Genomic DNA, 16,739 nt, shown 5'->3' on the forward strand with positions numbered 1-16,739 from the left:
ACATTCTGTTTAGTTTCCTCCAATATCTTATCTCCAACTTCTAAACTAGACTCTGCTTCCTTCAAAACATTCTGGGTACTTCATTTCACTTTGTTATTTCTGAGTTTAAACTGTGGTTAATATACATTAAATGTTTTCAGAAATTTATATTACAAATGGAGGAGAAATTACAAACCCAGGTGAAAGGCTCTGACAAGGTGAAAAAACAAAACAGTTTTTTTTTCAAGCAAGGTACCGATATAATTTCCTATCCACTTTATCCCTCTCTAGGAACTCCCTCTCGATAAGGGACTCTATTCGCTTTTTAATTACAGCAGGATTTGGCAGAAACCAGGACTGCAGCTGCTTTGTAACCTCGGTGACAATGTTATTGTGATCCAACACCCGTCTTGCCTTCATGATCCTAACAACTGCTGCCTCAATCTGGGGTTTCCTATCTTCTTCCACTCTTTGCCTTGTTTCCTGATTTTCTGGTTCAGTCTCCCTTTGTGAAACCACAGTGCCTATCTTAACCTTAACAAACTTGCTTGTGAACTTGTCATTGAAGAAGAAGGCATCATCCTCGGCTATGTCCTTGCTCATGGGTGCCTTCCGTAGAACGTTTTTCCCCTAAACACAGGCCAGAGACTGAAGACACCTCTTCAAGTCTGAGGCAGGTATTTCTGTGGCCTGCTCAATTTCTTTGTAACTCAACTGATCAGCATTATTGAACAGCATCAGCACACACATCTGGTAAGTGGAAACATTCAACTCATGCTTCTGTCCTTTCCCGAAGGTTGCTTTCAAATCAGCTGTACCCATATTTGTTTGCCAGGACAATCTCCGCCCTATATGGGTCCCAAGATAATAATTCCTAAATTTCTCACATATTCCCAGTATTTCTGCAGGAAGATTGCATATAGCACTTGGTTGAGTAGGCCAGGAACCTGTAGTGAGCACCTGGACAGTTAGGGTGGGAGAATCCCCTAACTCAGGACCCAATCTTGCATAGAATCCTTGCATTGTATCCTGGGATGTCTTCATATCAGTGAACATACCCTCCAACTTTGAGGTGAATTGATATCCACACTCTGTTTTGAGTTTAACAGTCAGACTTCTTTCTGCATCATCAGAGACTGTTTTCCCTGAAAGAAGCCTCTTGGCTAAGTGTTGCTTGTAGTACTCTCAGTCCTTTTCGGAGCTTGTCATCCACAAACAAGGAAATAAACTCAGGAGACCGAGCATTCAGGTTAATGAAGTACTCAAAAGACGAATTTAAAGCATTTTGGAATGTCTTGTCATTGTTAAATGATGTACTGATAATATTGTCATATTCAACCTTTAAATCCAAAAGATGTTGCACAAAATCTACAGGATCCTTTAATCTTTCAGGATCAATAACTAGCTGCTTACCAGTATCACGAATATATGAAGTCATGACATCTCTTATTAATATAAGACCGTTTGGAACCCGGCGGAATAAATAATATATCCTTCCCAAGTCCTCATATTTGTCATCCACAATACGGTACTTCTCAAATACATCTTTCTCCTGGAGGTAACGGAAGAGCATCACAACATTATCAAGTACAGTCTCTACATCCTCCTCACTAACCCCTCTCAGTCCCTTTCGGAGCTTGTCATCCACAAACAAATAAATAAATTCAGGAGACCGAGAATTCAGGTTAATAAAGTACTCAAAAGACAAATTTAAAGCATTTTGGAATGTCTTGTCATTGTTAAATGCTGTACTGATAATCTTGTCATATTTATCCTTTAAATCCAAAAGACGTTGCACAAAATCTACAGGATCCTTTAATCTTTCCGGATCAATAACTAGCTGGTTACCAGTATCATGAATGTATGAAGTCATGACATCTCTTATTAAAATAAGACCGTTTGGAACCCGGCGGAATAAAGAATACATCCTTCCCAGGTCCTCATATTTGTCATCCACAAACATATTAACAATGCCAGAGTTCTCCATATGAACTAGTCTTTGCATGTGACTTTCAATCATTTCCCTTTCCACCACATTAGTTATTTTGCTTTCACTTTTTACATCCAAGTAATGAGACACTCTCTCCATTTCTTCATTTAGACGTCTTTCAGCTTTCTTTAGGTACTTCCCACAATCACAAGACTCAATGAACTCCTGAGATTCAAGACGGTAAAAATCAGCCGAAACCTCAAGAAAATGCTTCTCAAAATCATCCTGGTAAACAACAGAACCTAAATCCATGAGCATCTTTCTAATATTTCTCATCAAGCCCCTGTTAATAACTTCACCACTCCTTTCTCTCCGCACAAGTTCAAGAAGTGTATCCTGAAGCCTAGTCTGGATTTTGCTGGAGTGAATAACAACATCCCTCCACAGATTCAACCCTAGCTCATGTACTGGAGTCCTGCGGGTGCATGGGATGAAAGTCCTATCCATGTACATAAATATGCCTCTAATAATTTGCAATGCCTTGTTATGATGTGCCCATTTTCTATTCAGCTCTTCCAAGAATAGACCCCCTTGAGCAACTTCAATTGATTTGCGTATTTCTGTTAGATGAAAAGTCATTGTGGTCACAAGTCCAGAGTAGAGTTTCTCACCGAATTTGTGCAGCACCATATTGTAAGCATTCCTGAATATAATGAGGTATGTGAACATCAGAAGCATTAGTTAAAAAGAATCATGCCGACTAAATATTTTTTTTTTTGGGTAATTGCCGACTAAATATCAGATGTCACTAAACAGAATTTACATAAACATTAAAAAGTTCTTGAAACTATAGGTACTAAAAATTGAAGAAAATATAAACCAAACCATTTGATGGGACTCCAGCAAATTCAATAAAAATTCACACACAACACATCCACAAAATCAAGAACAACTATGTAATCCAACGATATTTGATTGAAGATTGATCAGTTCTGAGGACCCATATTCCTGCCATGTACTCTACTGCCACGTATATTTCCTCTAACTGAATCCTACTGGCCTAACAACTTTTAGAGACCACCTTTACTGATGATTCACACGTCTCACACCCTTCTGCCCTTGTATTGATAAACCTTATTGATAGGGGGCCTATCACCATCGAAGGAGTTTGGTAATACACAAACTAGCAAAGAAAAAAACAAAATACTTTCCAACAAGAAGAAATTGATTTACACATTCAGCAATACAGAATTCACTAGTTATCAAGAATAAACCAGTCAAATGAGGGAAAACAAACAAATAAACAAACAAAGAGGAAGAAATAAAACTTCCATATTGATCCCAAAAACAACAATATGATAACTAATCCGTAAACATCCACTAATATTTTAAAGGTAATAAAACGGTACCATAATCAATTTCAAGTCTAATTCTCCATGTACAATGATGCAAGGATATAAACTATTGATTGGTGAGGCAAAGTTACTTTTCCCAGAAAAATCCAAACAATTTCAATCATTAGCCTTTAAAATGATTCGATCAAAAATTCAGTTCATGACTTGTATAAACCAACACATGACGATTCCAAAAAGAGTGAGAAACATAACCTGTGATTTTAGGGTAACTAATATACTGGGAATAAGTAAAAGATCAAGGAGGAAACAAGAGATAGAAGGAAAAAAGAAACAGAAATACATCTAGATGAATATACACACGGCAATATTCTTGAACAAGTGACCTCCTGTTTCTTATTCATTATCTCAGATTTACAACAGAAGATAGTTCTCCAAAACCCAATTTCCACGAGGTAAACAGACGAAACATAATAATCAATAGAGCTGTTTTCCCAGTATTATATAGACTTAATCCTCTAGCTTGCACCTCACTGATCGCCACATGATTACTAAAACTGAAAGAAACTGACAAAATTTCAGTAATCAGCCTAGCTAATCATACTCTTACAATTGCTTAAGGTCATTTCCAAGCAATACCCACAAAACATAAGCACACAAAAGAAAGAACTCGTCACCACAAACAATACATCTCAACCAATTATAATGAACTTCTCTGTAACACTACACATTCTTCACAACCCAATAGTTCAAATTCAAAGCTATTCACAATCTCCAAACAACACCACCCACAAAACAAAACCACACAAAAACCAAAAACCAAAAACCCATTTGCAAAATCAACAAATCAACTCAAAAACACTTAACAAACAATCAATCTCTGAAAAATTATAATCAATTTCCAGTAAAAGTTGACACATAAAGCACAAATTTTTATCACACAAAAGGCTGAGAAATGGACCTATAAAGCTCTTCCATTTTTAGTCCTCCACTATCGTTGTGATCGTAAATCTCGTGAATCGCATGCTCCAAACTCTTCCACGTCTTCTCTGCGTACTTCGAATCCACCACGACCCGGTGCTTGAACGCCTCTGTTTGAAACGTCCTCTTCGTTGGACCACTCATCTTGTTGAAAGCTTAACTCTCAACAAACCCGATTACTCGAGTCGTCTTCGCTTCAAACTTTTGACCCAATTCTAAGAAGTTGAGGAGAAAAATTCGACCCGAATTGCCCGGAGAACAAACAAGAGATAGCTCCGCAACGGCGCAACCAATGAAGCTCTTTTTATACTTTCCAGGCAATTATAAAAAGTTAAAAATTACTTTTTAATAATGCCAACCAAATGTACAAGTCAAGGGTTGAAAGATGAAATCTTTGCTTTTGTCCAACCATAAAAGGAATAGGGAATCCATAAACCCTCCTAAAAGCTAAAACCCAATACAACAAGCAATCTAAACCCTTCCCCATTTCAAATTGAGTCTTATATTCTATAACATAATGTTGCTAGGCGAAGAAGAAGGAATCAGCTCTGAGTGAAACATAAAACCAGCAGAAAACAACGAAGCAAGCAGCAAGTTAGCCAAGCGTTACAACTCCTCAACTCAACTCTCATTTTGTAACGCATGATCTTGATCCCTCTCTCTCTCTCTCTCTCTCGCTCGCTCTCAAGTCTCATCTACTTACTCTTCTTTCACTTTGTTAATTCTTCTGAAAACACTCGACTTTTCATAAGTTTGTTTGATTCTTTTTCTTTTCGAGTTGTTCTAGAAATGGCGGCTGCATTGTTAATGTGTCATTATCTTCTCCGAGTGGAGGTGGCATTTTTCCTGCTGATTTTGTTGATTTGCAGGAGGTTATAGATGCAGTGAGGGCTTTTCAGCTGCTCTCTAAGTTCCCTGAAGAAGCAAGATTATCATTTTCAAGATACAACCACCTATGATTAATGAAAGCACCAAAATTTCTATTTGATAATGATAGTTTAATTCTCTTGTAAGTGTACTTAAAAATGTCCTGACAACTCACCTTCATGACAAATCTTTAGCACTATTTCACCCTCTTCATCAACTTGAAGCCAACCGTAACTTCTCAAATGAGAAGAAATTAATTAACTACTTGTTGTGATGTGGCAATTGATATGTACACACGTGAAAGTCAACTTATAACTTGGATGGTCAAAGTTATTTGTTAAAGACTTAAGGGGTAATTCTGTCTTTTTGGTATCTTCAATAAACCTAATACGAATTAGGTTTTGCGTAGTCTCATTCTCGACCTCTGTTAGAGAGAAAGTTGTTAGAATCTACTGTGCTGAAAAGCCGAAGAACATTGATGGAATCAAACGGTGGTGGTAGGTCTTAGCTGTACTATCTATTATACCTTATTCTATTGTATAAATCTGTCACTAATTCTGCCTATTTGATGATGTATGAGTGGTGAGAGCATCTGAGTGTACGGGTGTTTGTACAGAGGGGTTTTTACTCGTGTTTGTGCCTTGTGTAAAGGGGTGAGCCTAATCTCTGTAAGGTTCTCATATCTCATAGTGAATATTTTCCTTTTGCCCTGAAAAATGAATGTAGGTAATCTAATAGATTACCGAACCACTATAAATCTGGTGTTCTTTATTTTTCTGTTCTTATTTTGCGTTATTGATTATTACTTATGAGTTTGCTTCACTTGGATTGAATACTACACTTTTGTATACGTTTTGGTCTCATGTTTCAACAAGTGGTATCAGAGCTAGTTTTTCGTTCTAGCACCTAGGTCTTTTTCTAGGTTGTGAGATCCAAATTTTCGAATCTGCAGTAGTCTAGGGTTTGACTGGTTTCATAGTAGCAATTTCCTTTGTAACTTAGGGTTTCAATTTGTCTCTGGAAAATTGGGGCTTTTACACTTTGAGTAACTAGGAAGGTTAGAAACCTAGAAATGTCTAAGTTCGAAGTTGAGAAATTTACAGGGGATAATGATTATGGGTTATGGAAGATGAAGATGAGAGTTGTCTTAGTTAAGGATGGATTATCTGCTACCTTAAAGGGTGAGGATAACTTTACCAGAGTCTTTGTCCGAGAAGGAGAAGAAAGATCTGTTAGATAAAGTTTACAGTACTCTAATTCTAGGGTTAGGGGATAAAGTCCTAAGAGAGGTGAAGAAAATGAAAACACCAGCAGAGATTTGGGAAAAATTAGACTCTCTATACCTGTCAAAGTCTTCTCCTAATAGGTTAGTTTTAAAACAGAAATTTTTTCAGTTTTAAAATAGATGAAAACAAAATATTAGGTGATAATATGAATGAATTTATGAAACTAGTACAGGATTTAAAAGGTCTTAGTGTTAAAGTTGAGGATGAAGATCAAGCTGTGATTCTTATTAATTCTCTTCCCAAAATTTTCTCAAATTTTGTTGATACCCTTAAGTAAGGTAGACAAACCCTTAAACTAGATGAAGTAGTAGTAGCTATTACTACTAAGGATGCTGAGTTTAAAAAGGAGGGTAAGCTAGATGGAGAAGAGTTGAATATCAGAGGTAGATCTGAGAAAAAAATGTCAAAGAAATGTCATTTTAGGGGTAGATCTAAGTCCAAATCCAAGTTTGTGAGGAAATGTTTTCACTGTCATAAGGAAGGGCACTTTAAAAGAGATTGTCCAGATAGAAAGAAAAGATTAGGAGAGAAAGAGGCTAGTGGCAGTGTAGATATAGCTTCAGATGGATATGAAAGCTCTGATGTCTTAGTAGCTTCTGATAGAGAATCTGAGTTTGAGTGGATTTTAGATTCTGGATGCACATTCCACATGACTCCAAATAGGAGTTCTTTGATGAATTTTAAAAAGATAGAATCTGGGAAAGTTCTAACGGGGAATAATGCAGTGTATAATGTCTTAGGCATTGGGGATGTCAGGTTAAGTCTTCATGATGGCAGTTCAAGAGTCCTTTCAGAAGTTAGGTATATACCTGAGTTGAAAAGAAACCTAATCTCTTTAGGCAGCTTAGATTCAAATGGGTTTAGTTACAAGGCTTAAGGTGGAGTCCTTAAAGTTACTAAAGGGTCTTTAGTGGTAATGAAAGGAGAGAAAAAAAATGGTTTATATGTTCTAAATGGGTCCACTATTGCTTGAACAATAGCAGTGACCTCATAGAAACCTAATAAGACCTCTATTTGGCACAAAAGGTTGGGACACATTAGTGAGAGAGGACTGATAGAGTTAAGTAAGCAGAATGCTTTAGGAGGGGATAAAATAGAGAAACTAGATTTTTGTGATCACTGTATTTATGGAAAGATGAGCAGAATCAGGTTTAGTGTGGGAAACCACTGTTCTAAGGACATCTTAGATTACATCCATTCTGATGTGTGGGGGCCAACTAAACATCCATCTTTGGGAGGTTGTAGGTACTTCATTAGCATTATAGATGATTACTCTAGGAGGGTATGAATCTATTTTCTAAAAACTAAGGGAGAGGCCTTTAGGAAGTTCAAAGATTGGAAGATTATGATAGAGAACCAATCTGGGAAGAAAATCAAGAAACTTAGAACTGATAATGGGTTAGAATTTATCAATGAAGAGTTTGATAGTCTATGTAGGGAGAGTGGAATTTTGAGGCATAGAATAGTAAGACACATACCCTAACAGAATGGTTTAGTAGAGAGGATGAATAGGACCATTCTTGAAAAGGTTAGAAGCCTGTTATCCTGTTCTAAGTTACCCACCAGGTTTTGGCCAAAGGCTGCTCACACAGCTGTTTACCTAATAAACAGGATCCCTTCCTCAGCTCTTAGTTTCAGAACACCCATGGAAAAATGGTCTGGGCATCCTACTAATTATAGTAATCTTAGGGTTTTTGGCTGCACTATTTTTGTTCATGAGAAAACTGATAAGTTAAAACCAAGGGCCATTAGATATATTTTCTTAGGGTATCCTGATGGCATAAAAGGTTACAGGTGTTGGGATATTGCAGGAAAAAGATGCATTATTAGTAGAGATGTTAGGTTTAATGAGGATGAAGTAGGTGGTCTGAGTCAAAATGGGTTGACTGAGAATGAAAGTGACAATGCAGTTAGGACAGAGATGTTTAACCTGGATCTAGGTGGAAAATTTTCATACCTGAACAATCCTAGTTTAGATCCTATTGCAGATGTTCAAACCCAGGAGGATGAACCTAGCCTAGATGATAATGGTGATAATGATAGGGATGGAAATGATTTACAAAATTATCAACTAGCTAGAGATAGAGAAAGAAGGGAAATCAGATTACCTAGTAGGTACTCACATGCTAATATGGTAGCTTTTGCTTTTCAAGTTGCTGAAGAGATTGATGAGAAACCTAGAACTGTTAAGGAAGCCATGAGTTGTAGAGAATCTAGGCATTGGAAACTGGCCATGCAAGAAGAGTATGATTCCTTAATAAAAAACCAGACCTGGATTTTGATTGACAAACCTAAAGGTAGTAGGGTGGTTAAATGCAAATGGGTTTTCAAAAGGAAAGAGGGCGTACCAGGGGTAGAAGCACCTAGGTTTAAAGCAAGATTAGTGGCATAAGTTTTACATAGGTTGAAGGGGTGGACTATAATGAGATTTTCTCATCAGTAGTGAGACATACCACCATTAGAATACTGTTATCTTTGGTAGCTCAGTTTGGTTTAGAACTAGAGCAGTTAGACATCAAAACAACTTTCTTAAATGGTGATTTAGAAGAAAAAATTCTAATGGAACAACCTGAATTGTTTAAAAAGGGGCCTAAAAACCAAGTCTGTTTTAAAAAAAAATCTTTTTATGGGTTAAAGCAGTCACCTAGGCAGTGGTATAGGAAGTTTGATTACTTTATGTTGAATGCTGGTTTCATTCGAAGTAGCTTTGATGGGTGTTTCTACTTCAAATGCTTGTATTGTGAATGCTACATCCACTTGTCTTTATATGTGGAAAATATGCTTCTAGCTTGTAAGGATTTTTCTGAAATTGATAGATTCAAAAGGGAGATGAGTAAACAATTTAAGATGAAAGATTTAGGACAAGCTAGAAAGATTTTGGGTATGAACATTGAAAGGGATAGAAAAACTGGGAGTCTTGTGTTGTCACAGAAAGAGTATGTTGAAAAAATCATTAAAAAGTTTAACATGCTAGACTCTAAACCTGTCAAAACACCATTAGGTCAGCATTTTAAGCTTAGTATAACCTAGTGTCCAGAAACTGAAGAAGAAAAGAGGGAAATGGCTTGTATCCCATACGCAAATGCAATAAGGAGTTTGATGTATTTAATGGTCTATACCATACCAGATTTGGCTTTTGCAGTCAGTTCAATAAGTAGGTTCATGAGTAACCCTGGGAAGAGTCATTGGGAAGCTATAAAATGGGTGCTCAGATATGTGAGGGGTACACTGTCCACTGGTATTGTTTACAGCAGAGGGTAAATTCAGGAAAATTCTATCATGGGATGTGTGGATGCTGATTATGCTGGAAATGTAGACAATAGGAAATCCATGACTGGTTTCAGTTTTACTATTTGGAATAACCTGGTTTGCTGGAAGGCTAACTTGCAGGCTATTGTAACTTTGTCAAACACGGAAGTAGAGTATATTGCAATTATAGAGGCAGTCAAGGAGGCAATGTGGCTCAAGGGAATGCTTGATGAGATGAGACTGATTCAACAACAAGTTCCAATCAAGAGTGATAGGCAAAGTGCAATTTTTCTGTGCAAAAATCAAGTTTTTAATGAGAGGTCGAAACACATTGATGTTAGGTTGCATTTTATCAGAAATCTGATTGAAGATAAAGTCATTAAGGTGGAGAAAATTCATGGAAAAGAGAACCCAGTAGATATGTTCACTAAGTCAGTTACTTTGGATAAGTTAAGGCTCTTTAAGAGCCTTCTGCATATTGAAGAAAACTAGAGGAATTTTCTAGGGCAGTAAGGAAGGGTGAAGATCAAATGCCAAGGTGGAGATTTGTTGTAATGTGGCAATTGATATGTACACACGTGGAAGTCAACTTATAACTTGGGTGGTCAAAGTTATTTGTTAAAGACTTAAGGGGTAGTTCTGTCTTTTTGGTATCTTCAATAAATCTAATACCAATTAGGTTTTGTGCAGTCTCATTCTCGACCTCTCTCTATTGGTTAATAGAGAGAGAAAGCTATTGGAATCTACTGTGCTGGAAATCCGAATAACATTGATGGAATCAAACGGTGGTGGTAGGTCTTAGCTATACTATTTGTTTTACCTTATTCTGTTGTATAAATCTGTCACTAATTCTGCCTATTTGATGATGTATGAGTGGTGAAAGCATCTGGGTGTACGGGTGTTTGTACAGAGGGGTTTTTACTCGGGTTTGTGCCTTGTGTAAAGGGGTGAGCCTAATCTCTGTAAGGTTTCTCGTATCTCATAGTGAATATTTTCCTTTTGCCCTGAAGAATGGATGTAGGTAATCTAATAGATTACCAAACCACTATAAATCTGGTGTTCTTTATTTTTTCTGTTCTTATTTTGCGTTATTGATTATTACTTGTGAGTTTGCTGCTTGGATTGAATACTGCACTTTTGTATATGTTTTGGTCTCATGTTTCAACACTACTCAAATCTCCCAACCATATAAAAGATTTCCTCTTCTGTGTTTGTAGCCCAAATGAAAAATATAATCCAAAACTGTTCCTGGCTCCTAATTATTTTCGAGACACTTTGACTTAAAGGCTTAACTTTTCTATTGTATGCTGAAGTAGGGCAGTGTTGGGCCATGCCGGCCCATGACACGGCACGACACAATACGAAAAAAGCACGACATGACAAAACACGGCATGACAAGGCTTACGATTACACGTGCCATGTCGTGGGCCTTAAAAAAGGCACGTGGGCAGGCACGACACAAAAAAATTAGAAAAAATTTTAAAAAATAAAATAAAATACTAGTCTATATTTACGGTTAAGATATATTTGAAGATTTTAAGAATTTAGAAATGAGTAATACTACACCAACAACCATTTCTTACAAACTTTCTCTCATAACTCTAATGTGGCAACTCGCAATTGGTTAGTTTGCAATTAAATAGTGGGACCCATGTGAAACCTATGTAGAACTTGTTGTGAATTGACTAATTGCAAGCTACCATGTCAGGGTTGTGAGAGAAATTTTGTAAAAGAGGATTGTTGGTGTAGTATTATTCTTTAAAAATTAATGAAAATGAAGATATATAATAATTCTTAATCCTAATTTCTAAGTTTGTATTTGTAATTTATAATTATAACTTATAAGTAATAAAAAGTGCTAAAATTCAATTAATATTTCAATGTCTCATTATTTTATTAAATTTTATAGTGACTATCAGTGGCGGATTTACTTAATGATGAGTGGGGACCACAACCCCCACTCAAACTTTAAAAAAACTTCAGATTCTATAAATATTTATATTTATTTGCATTTTGCCCCCTATAAGCTTTAACATTTTGCCCCCACAAGACTTTGGCATTTTGCCCACTATATAACTTTGACATTTTGGGGAAGGAAAAGATTTTTTGGTTTTTGAACTCTTACAGTACCAGAACAAAACACATGCTAAAACCTCTCTTTCCTCTTTCTCTCTTCCCTTTTTCTCTCATGGTGCAGGTGCTTTAACTCTCAAGTCTCTCTCAGACTCTCACCAAAATCTCCTTCCAAGTCTGAACAACTGAACCAACACTGCTTTTCATCAATTTATCAAAAGGTAATGTCCCTAATCCTAAAGGCTAAATCCCTAATTTTCTCCATTCATTCAATGTTCTACAGTTTTAGAGCTTTCGTTATTGTAGTTTTCCAATAAAATTGAGTATTATATATTTAGAATTTGTGATTTACTAAACCTGAATCCTGCTCCTAATGGCCAACCAGAGTCTTTGACATTGAAGGGGCCCTTACCATTTAGCCATGCCCAGACGTACCCACGCACAATGAAAAACAAGACAAAAAAATAAATTATTCATTCATCAAGAATTAGGCCTCATTTACTGCTGATGGTTGGATTTGGAACTTGAATCATGTTACATGTATCATTCCAGTTTGTTCCTTTAATTTAATTGTTGTTGAGAAATAAGTTTGGTTTGGTAGGTGTATTTTAATTTTAATCCTCTCAATTGGGAAAGGCAAAGAAACAAAAATGAAAGAGTTCTCAAAACTCTCTGTATGGCCTTTATTGAATCAACCCCACTTGAATTTGTGAATCTCCTTTTCGCCATGTTTATCAAAAGTGTAACTTTGTTCTCCAGAGATATCAGTACAGGTTATAAATTTTAATTGGAAACTACTCATGAACCCCACTTATTTATTTATTGATTCAAAGTATAAACGAAATGAAGATGAGATGATTGTAAGTTTGTAACCAATATATAGCTCTATCTCACTGCTTAGCTGGACCCTCCAGAATTTTCAGTTTTAGCACAGAACCCATTCATCCCTTCTTCTTCATTTAGTTCTCAGTATGGTTCAATTTTTCTGTATTTATTTCAGTGTTGCTTTTTAAGAACAGGAGACTTGGTTACTTTTTAGATTTTCATATGAAAAGTTTAGTTTTTATTTTATTTAAAATAAAGCAATACTATTATGTATTAGAAAAATGAGAAAAGATAATGAAAAAATAAAGTGGGGTTAGAATTTCGAGGGGCTTAAAAATTTCTTTAAAAAAGGGTGAGGGGTGGTCCATGGCCACATTTACATGTCCCAGTAGGGATGATTCAAGAGGAGTCTTCTCTTCAATAAAGGCCAAAGTTACACTATATAACAGTTCTTTGTTGACAATATCAAAAACTTTTTAAACTTTATAAACATAAACAACTAATTATTTATTGTTTGTAAAGATTAGCTTGAGAAATCATTGTTTATGTATCTTTTCTTTCATTCTCATTAAATTAATTGACTAAGTCAAATTTTATAAAAAGAGTTTACTTCTTTTTTTTTTTATAAATATGCATGATTCATGTTAAATGAGTCTAAAAGGAATTCAAACCCACAAAATATCACATTCTTATTGTCTTTCCATTACTATGTATGTAAATCACTATAGGTTATTAATCTTGTACAATTCCTTATCGTTTTATTTGTTTAAAACTTCTAATTAGGTATGCAATATGGATAAATTTCTCAAAAGAAAATCAGCAATAGACCAATCATCCTCATCAGTCCAAGAAAGTAAAGCCAATGATAAAGAAAATGATCCATTAAAAGAAAGTCATTAGAACTAGAAGCCATCTAGAAAGATCTTCCATCTAATTCAGCTCTACGACCTAAAATCAATCATTATCATCCTAATTATAGGGATGCAATTCGAAGATTTTACTTGCGAAAGAGTTGTTGCCAGCCTCGAAATTATGCATTTCCACTAACAAAATTTGGAAAAGGATATCGTTGATTTAATCCTGCTTGGTTTGATGTGTATGGCTATTGGCTTGAGTATAGTGTGACCAAAGATGCTGCATTCTGTTTGTATTGTTATCTTTTTAGACCTTCCATTATAAGCCAAGCTAGTAGTCACACTTTCGTTAGTGAGAGATTTTGTAATTGGAAGCAACCAGAACGCTTTCAAATTCATGTTGGCCAGCCAAATAGTGCTCATAACCAAGCACGATAGAGTTGTGTGAATTTAATGAATCAAAAGCAACATATTGAAGTGGCTCTATCTAAGCAATTAGATCAAGTTAGGACTGAATATTGAACTCGCTTGACTGCATCCATTGTTTGCATTAGATTTCTTTTGCGTCAAGGGTTGGCATTTTGTGGTCATGATGAAACTAAAGACTCGAAAAACCAAGGTAACTTTCTCGGACTTCTTCATTTTCTAGCTCAGCATAATGAACATTTTAAGAGTGTTATTTTGAAGAATGCACCTAGGAATCTTAAATTGATAGCACCAGTGATTCAGAAAGATATTGTGAATGTTGCAGCAAATGAAACCACAAAAGCTATCATTAGTGACTTGGAGATGACACATTTTCAGTTTTGATTGATGAGTCTCGTGATGTGTCAATTAAAGAACAAATGGCTATTGCCATACGTTATGTAGATAAAAAGGGTCATGTACTTGAGCGATTTCTTGGCATTGTACATTTTAGTGACACAACTGCAGTATCACTTAAGATGGCTCTTGAGTCATTATTCTGTCAACATGGATTGAGTTTGTCAAGATTACGTGGACAAGGTTATGATGGGTCAAGTAATATGCAAGGAGAATTTAATGGTCTGAAAAGTTTGATTTTGAGGGAGAATGAATATGCTTATTATGTTCACTGTTTTGCTCACCAACTTTAGTTGACACTAGTAGCCGTTGCAAAAAATCACATTTCTATTGCTTTATTTTTTAGCTTGGTTACTAATCTGATAAATGTTGTTGGAGGTTCATGCAAGCGGCGAGACATGCTTCGGGAGAGCCAAATTAATAAACTTGTTCAAGCACTAGAAATTGGTGAAGTTAGCAAGGGCCGAGGTTTGAATCAAGAGACAAGTCTAAAACGAGCTGGTGATACACGTTGGGGCTCGTATTATTATACATTGATCAACTTAATCCTTTTGTTATCCTCTGTGGGCGATGTACTTGAGGTTATTGAAGAAGATGGCTTAAATCCTGAACAAAGGGTTGAAGCATGTAATCTATTAGATTTAATCTATTCCTTTGATTTTGCATTTAACTTACATATGATGAAAAGTATATTGGCAATTACTAATGAGTTGTCACAAACATTACAGAGAAAAGATCAAGACATTGTAAATGCTATGACTCTAGTCAAAGTTTCCAAACAACGGTTACAATTGTTGAGAGATGAAGGATAGGAATCTTTGTTGAGTGAAGTTTCTTCATTTTGCCAAAAGCATGATATTGCCATTTTGAATATGGATGATATGTTTGCAATTCGAGGGCGGCCACGACGGAGAGTTGAGCACATGACAAATTTGTATCACTATCGAGTTGAATTGTTTTATATTGTGATAGATATGCAACTTCAAGAACTTAACACTCGTTTCACTGAGGTTAGTACTAGGCTGCTTCTTTGTATGACATGTTTAGATCCAAGTAATTCATTCTCTGCTTTTGACAAACATAAGTTGATTCGTTTTGCCCAGTTTTATCCATCTGATTTTTCTACATTTGAGTTGATGATACTTGAGAACTAGACTGAGACTTATGTTATTGACATGCATTCTTGTGATGAATTTGCTAAGTTACAAGGAATTGGTGATTTAGCTAAGAATTTAGTTTGATTTAAAAAAGACATTTTGTATCCATTGGTGTATAAGCTTGTGAAAGTTGCATTGATTTTACCAGTTACGACTACGACCGTTGAAAGGGCTTTTTTTGCAATGAATATTGTGAAAAGTCGGTTACGCAATCGAATGGGAGATCAATGGATGAATGATTGTTTGGTCACCTATATTGAGAAAGATGTATTTGATACAATTGACGATGAGATGATTATCCAACGTTTTCAAAATATGAAAACTTGTCAAGGACAATTGTAAAAAAAAAATTGTGTTTTTTGAATATATGTATTTGTATTTTGTAACTTTTTGTTGAAATTCATCCTAATAAAAAAAAAGTATAGTTATGATTGGTTTAAATTTTTTTTGTCTATTTTTTGCCCCCATCGAGTGAAATTCCTAAATTCGCCACTGGTGATTATATATTTTTAAATTAATATAAATACAAAATTTCTCTAAATATAACATATAATGTATTTTTATAATAATTATTAATAATAAATCAAAATTACCATAATTTATAAATATTAAAATTAAATATTTTTACAAAGCACACGGGCAAACCTATGGCACAACATGATATATAGAGGACCGTGCTGTGGACCTTCAAATTTGGTGGGCCGGCATAGACACGGTATGATAGGGCATGATTTTTTGCGGGCCTTGGCATGGCACAACACGGCTTACGATACGATGGCTCACGATACGATGAATCTTGAATTTTTAGACACAACAGATACGGCATGACCGACCGCCAGCTCTATGTTGAAGTGATCTTTTGTTTTGTTTTCATTATTTATTTGTTTAAGTAATTGCATGAATGATGAATGATTATTTATGTACTAATATTCGTTTCCCAACTTCAACTGTGCCGCAGGGAAACAATTCCAGAAGGAAAAAACATTTATTACTCTTAGTTTTCAAGAGATTTACAAAGAAAAAAATACGTTCGAGATTAATAGCATTAGAATAAAATCACATTATACAAACAAACATGATATTTATGTGGTTTGACATAATCCATCTATATCCACAAATAAGAGAAATTCATTATAGTCTCATGAATACCATGACCCTGATACATAATTAACAAAGTAGAAACAATTTCAGTTTCTAACTGCGCTCAACTCACGGTATTTAATAACCCTTACATCAAATACTTTATGTTCTCATATTCTTTCGTAACCTTGAATTGGTTCTCACATTTATAGGTAGTATACATTTAATTTTCGCCGGTATCTTATACCCAACTCCTAAATCACAACACCAAGTTCTTTCTCTCA

The 16,739-nt window shown here is 35.5% G+C and overlaps 1 protein-coding gene and 1 pseudogene across 1 annotated transcript; one reads left to right on the top strand and one right to left on the bottom strand.

The window, feature by feature from the left end:
* Positions 1-222: 222 nt before the first annotated feature.
* On the bottom strand, positions 223-4,474 carry LOC116112194 (cullin-3A-like). The gene is given in 3 exon segments (XM_031398369.1): positions 223-1,163; positions 1,507-2,612; positions 4,223-4,474. Coding segments are annotated over 3 exon segments (2,211 nt in total). The 5' UTR covers positions 4,387-4,474.
* A 5,200-nt stretch (positions 4,475-9,674) lies between these two features.
* LOC116112111 lies at positions 9,675-15,717 on the top strand (annotated as a pseudogene).
* The last annotated feature ends 1,022 nt before the right edge of the window (positions 15,718-16,739 follow it).

This window comes from Pistacia vera, unplaced genomic scaffold (genome assembly GCF_008641045.1).
Source record: "Pistacia vera cultivar Batoury unplaced genomic scaffold, PisVer_v2 Contig656, whole genome shotgun sequence".
NCBI classification, from domain to species: Eukaryota; Viridiplantae; Streptophyta; class Magnoliopsida; order Sapindales; family Anacardiaceae; genus Pistacia; species Pistacia vera.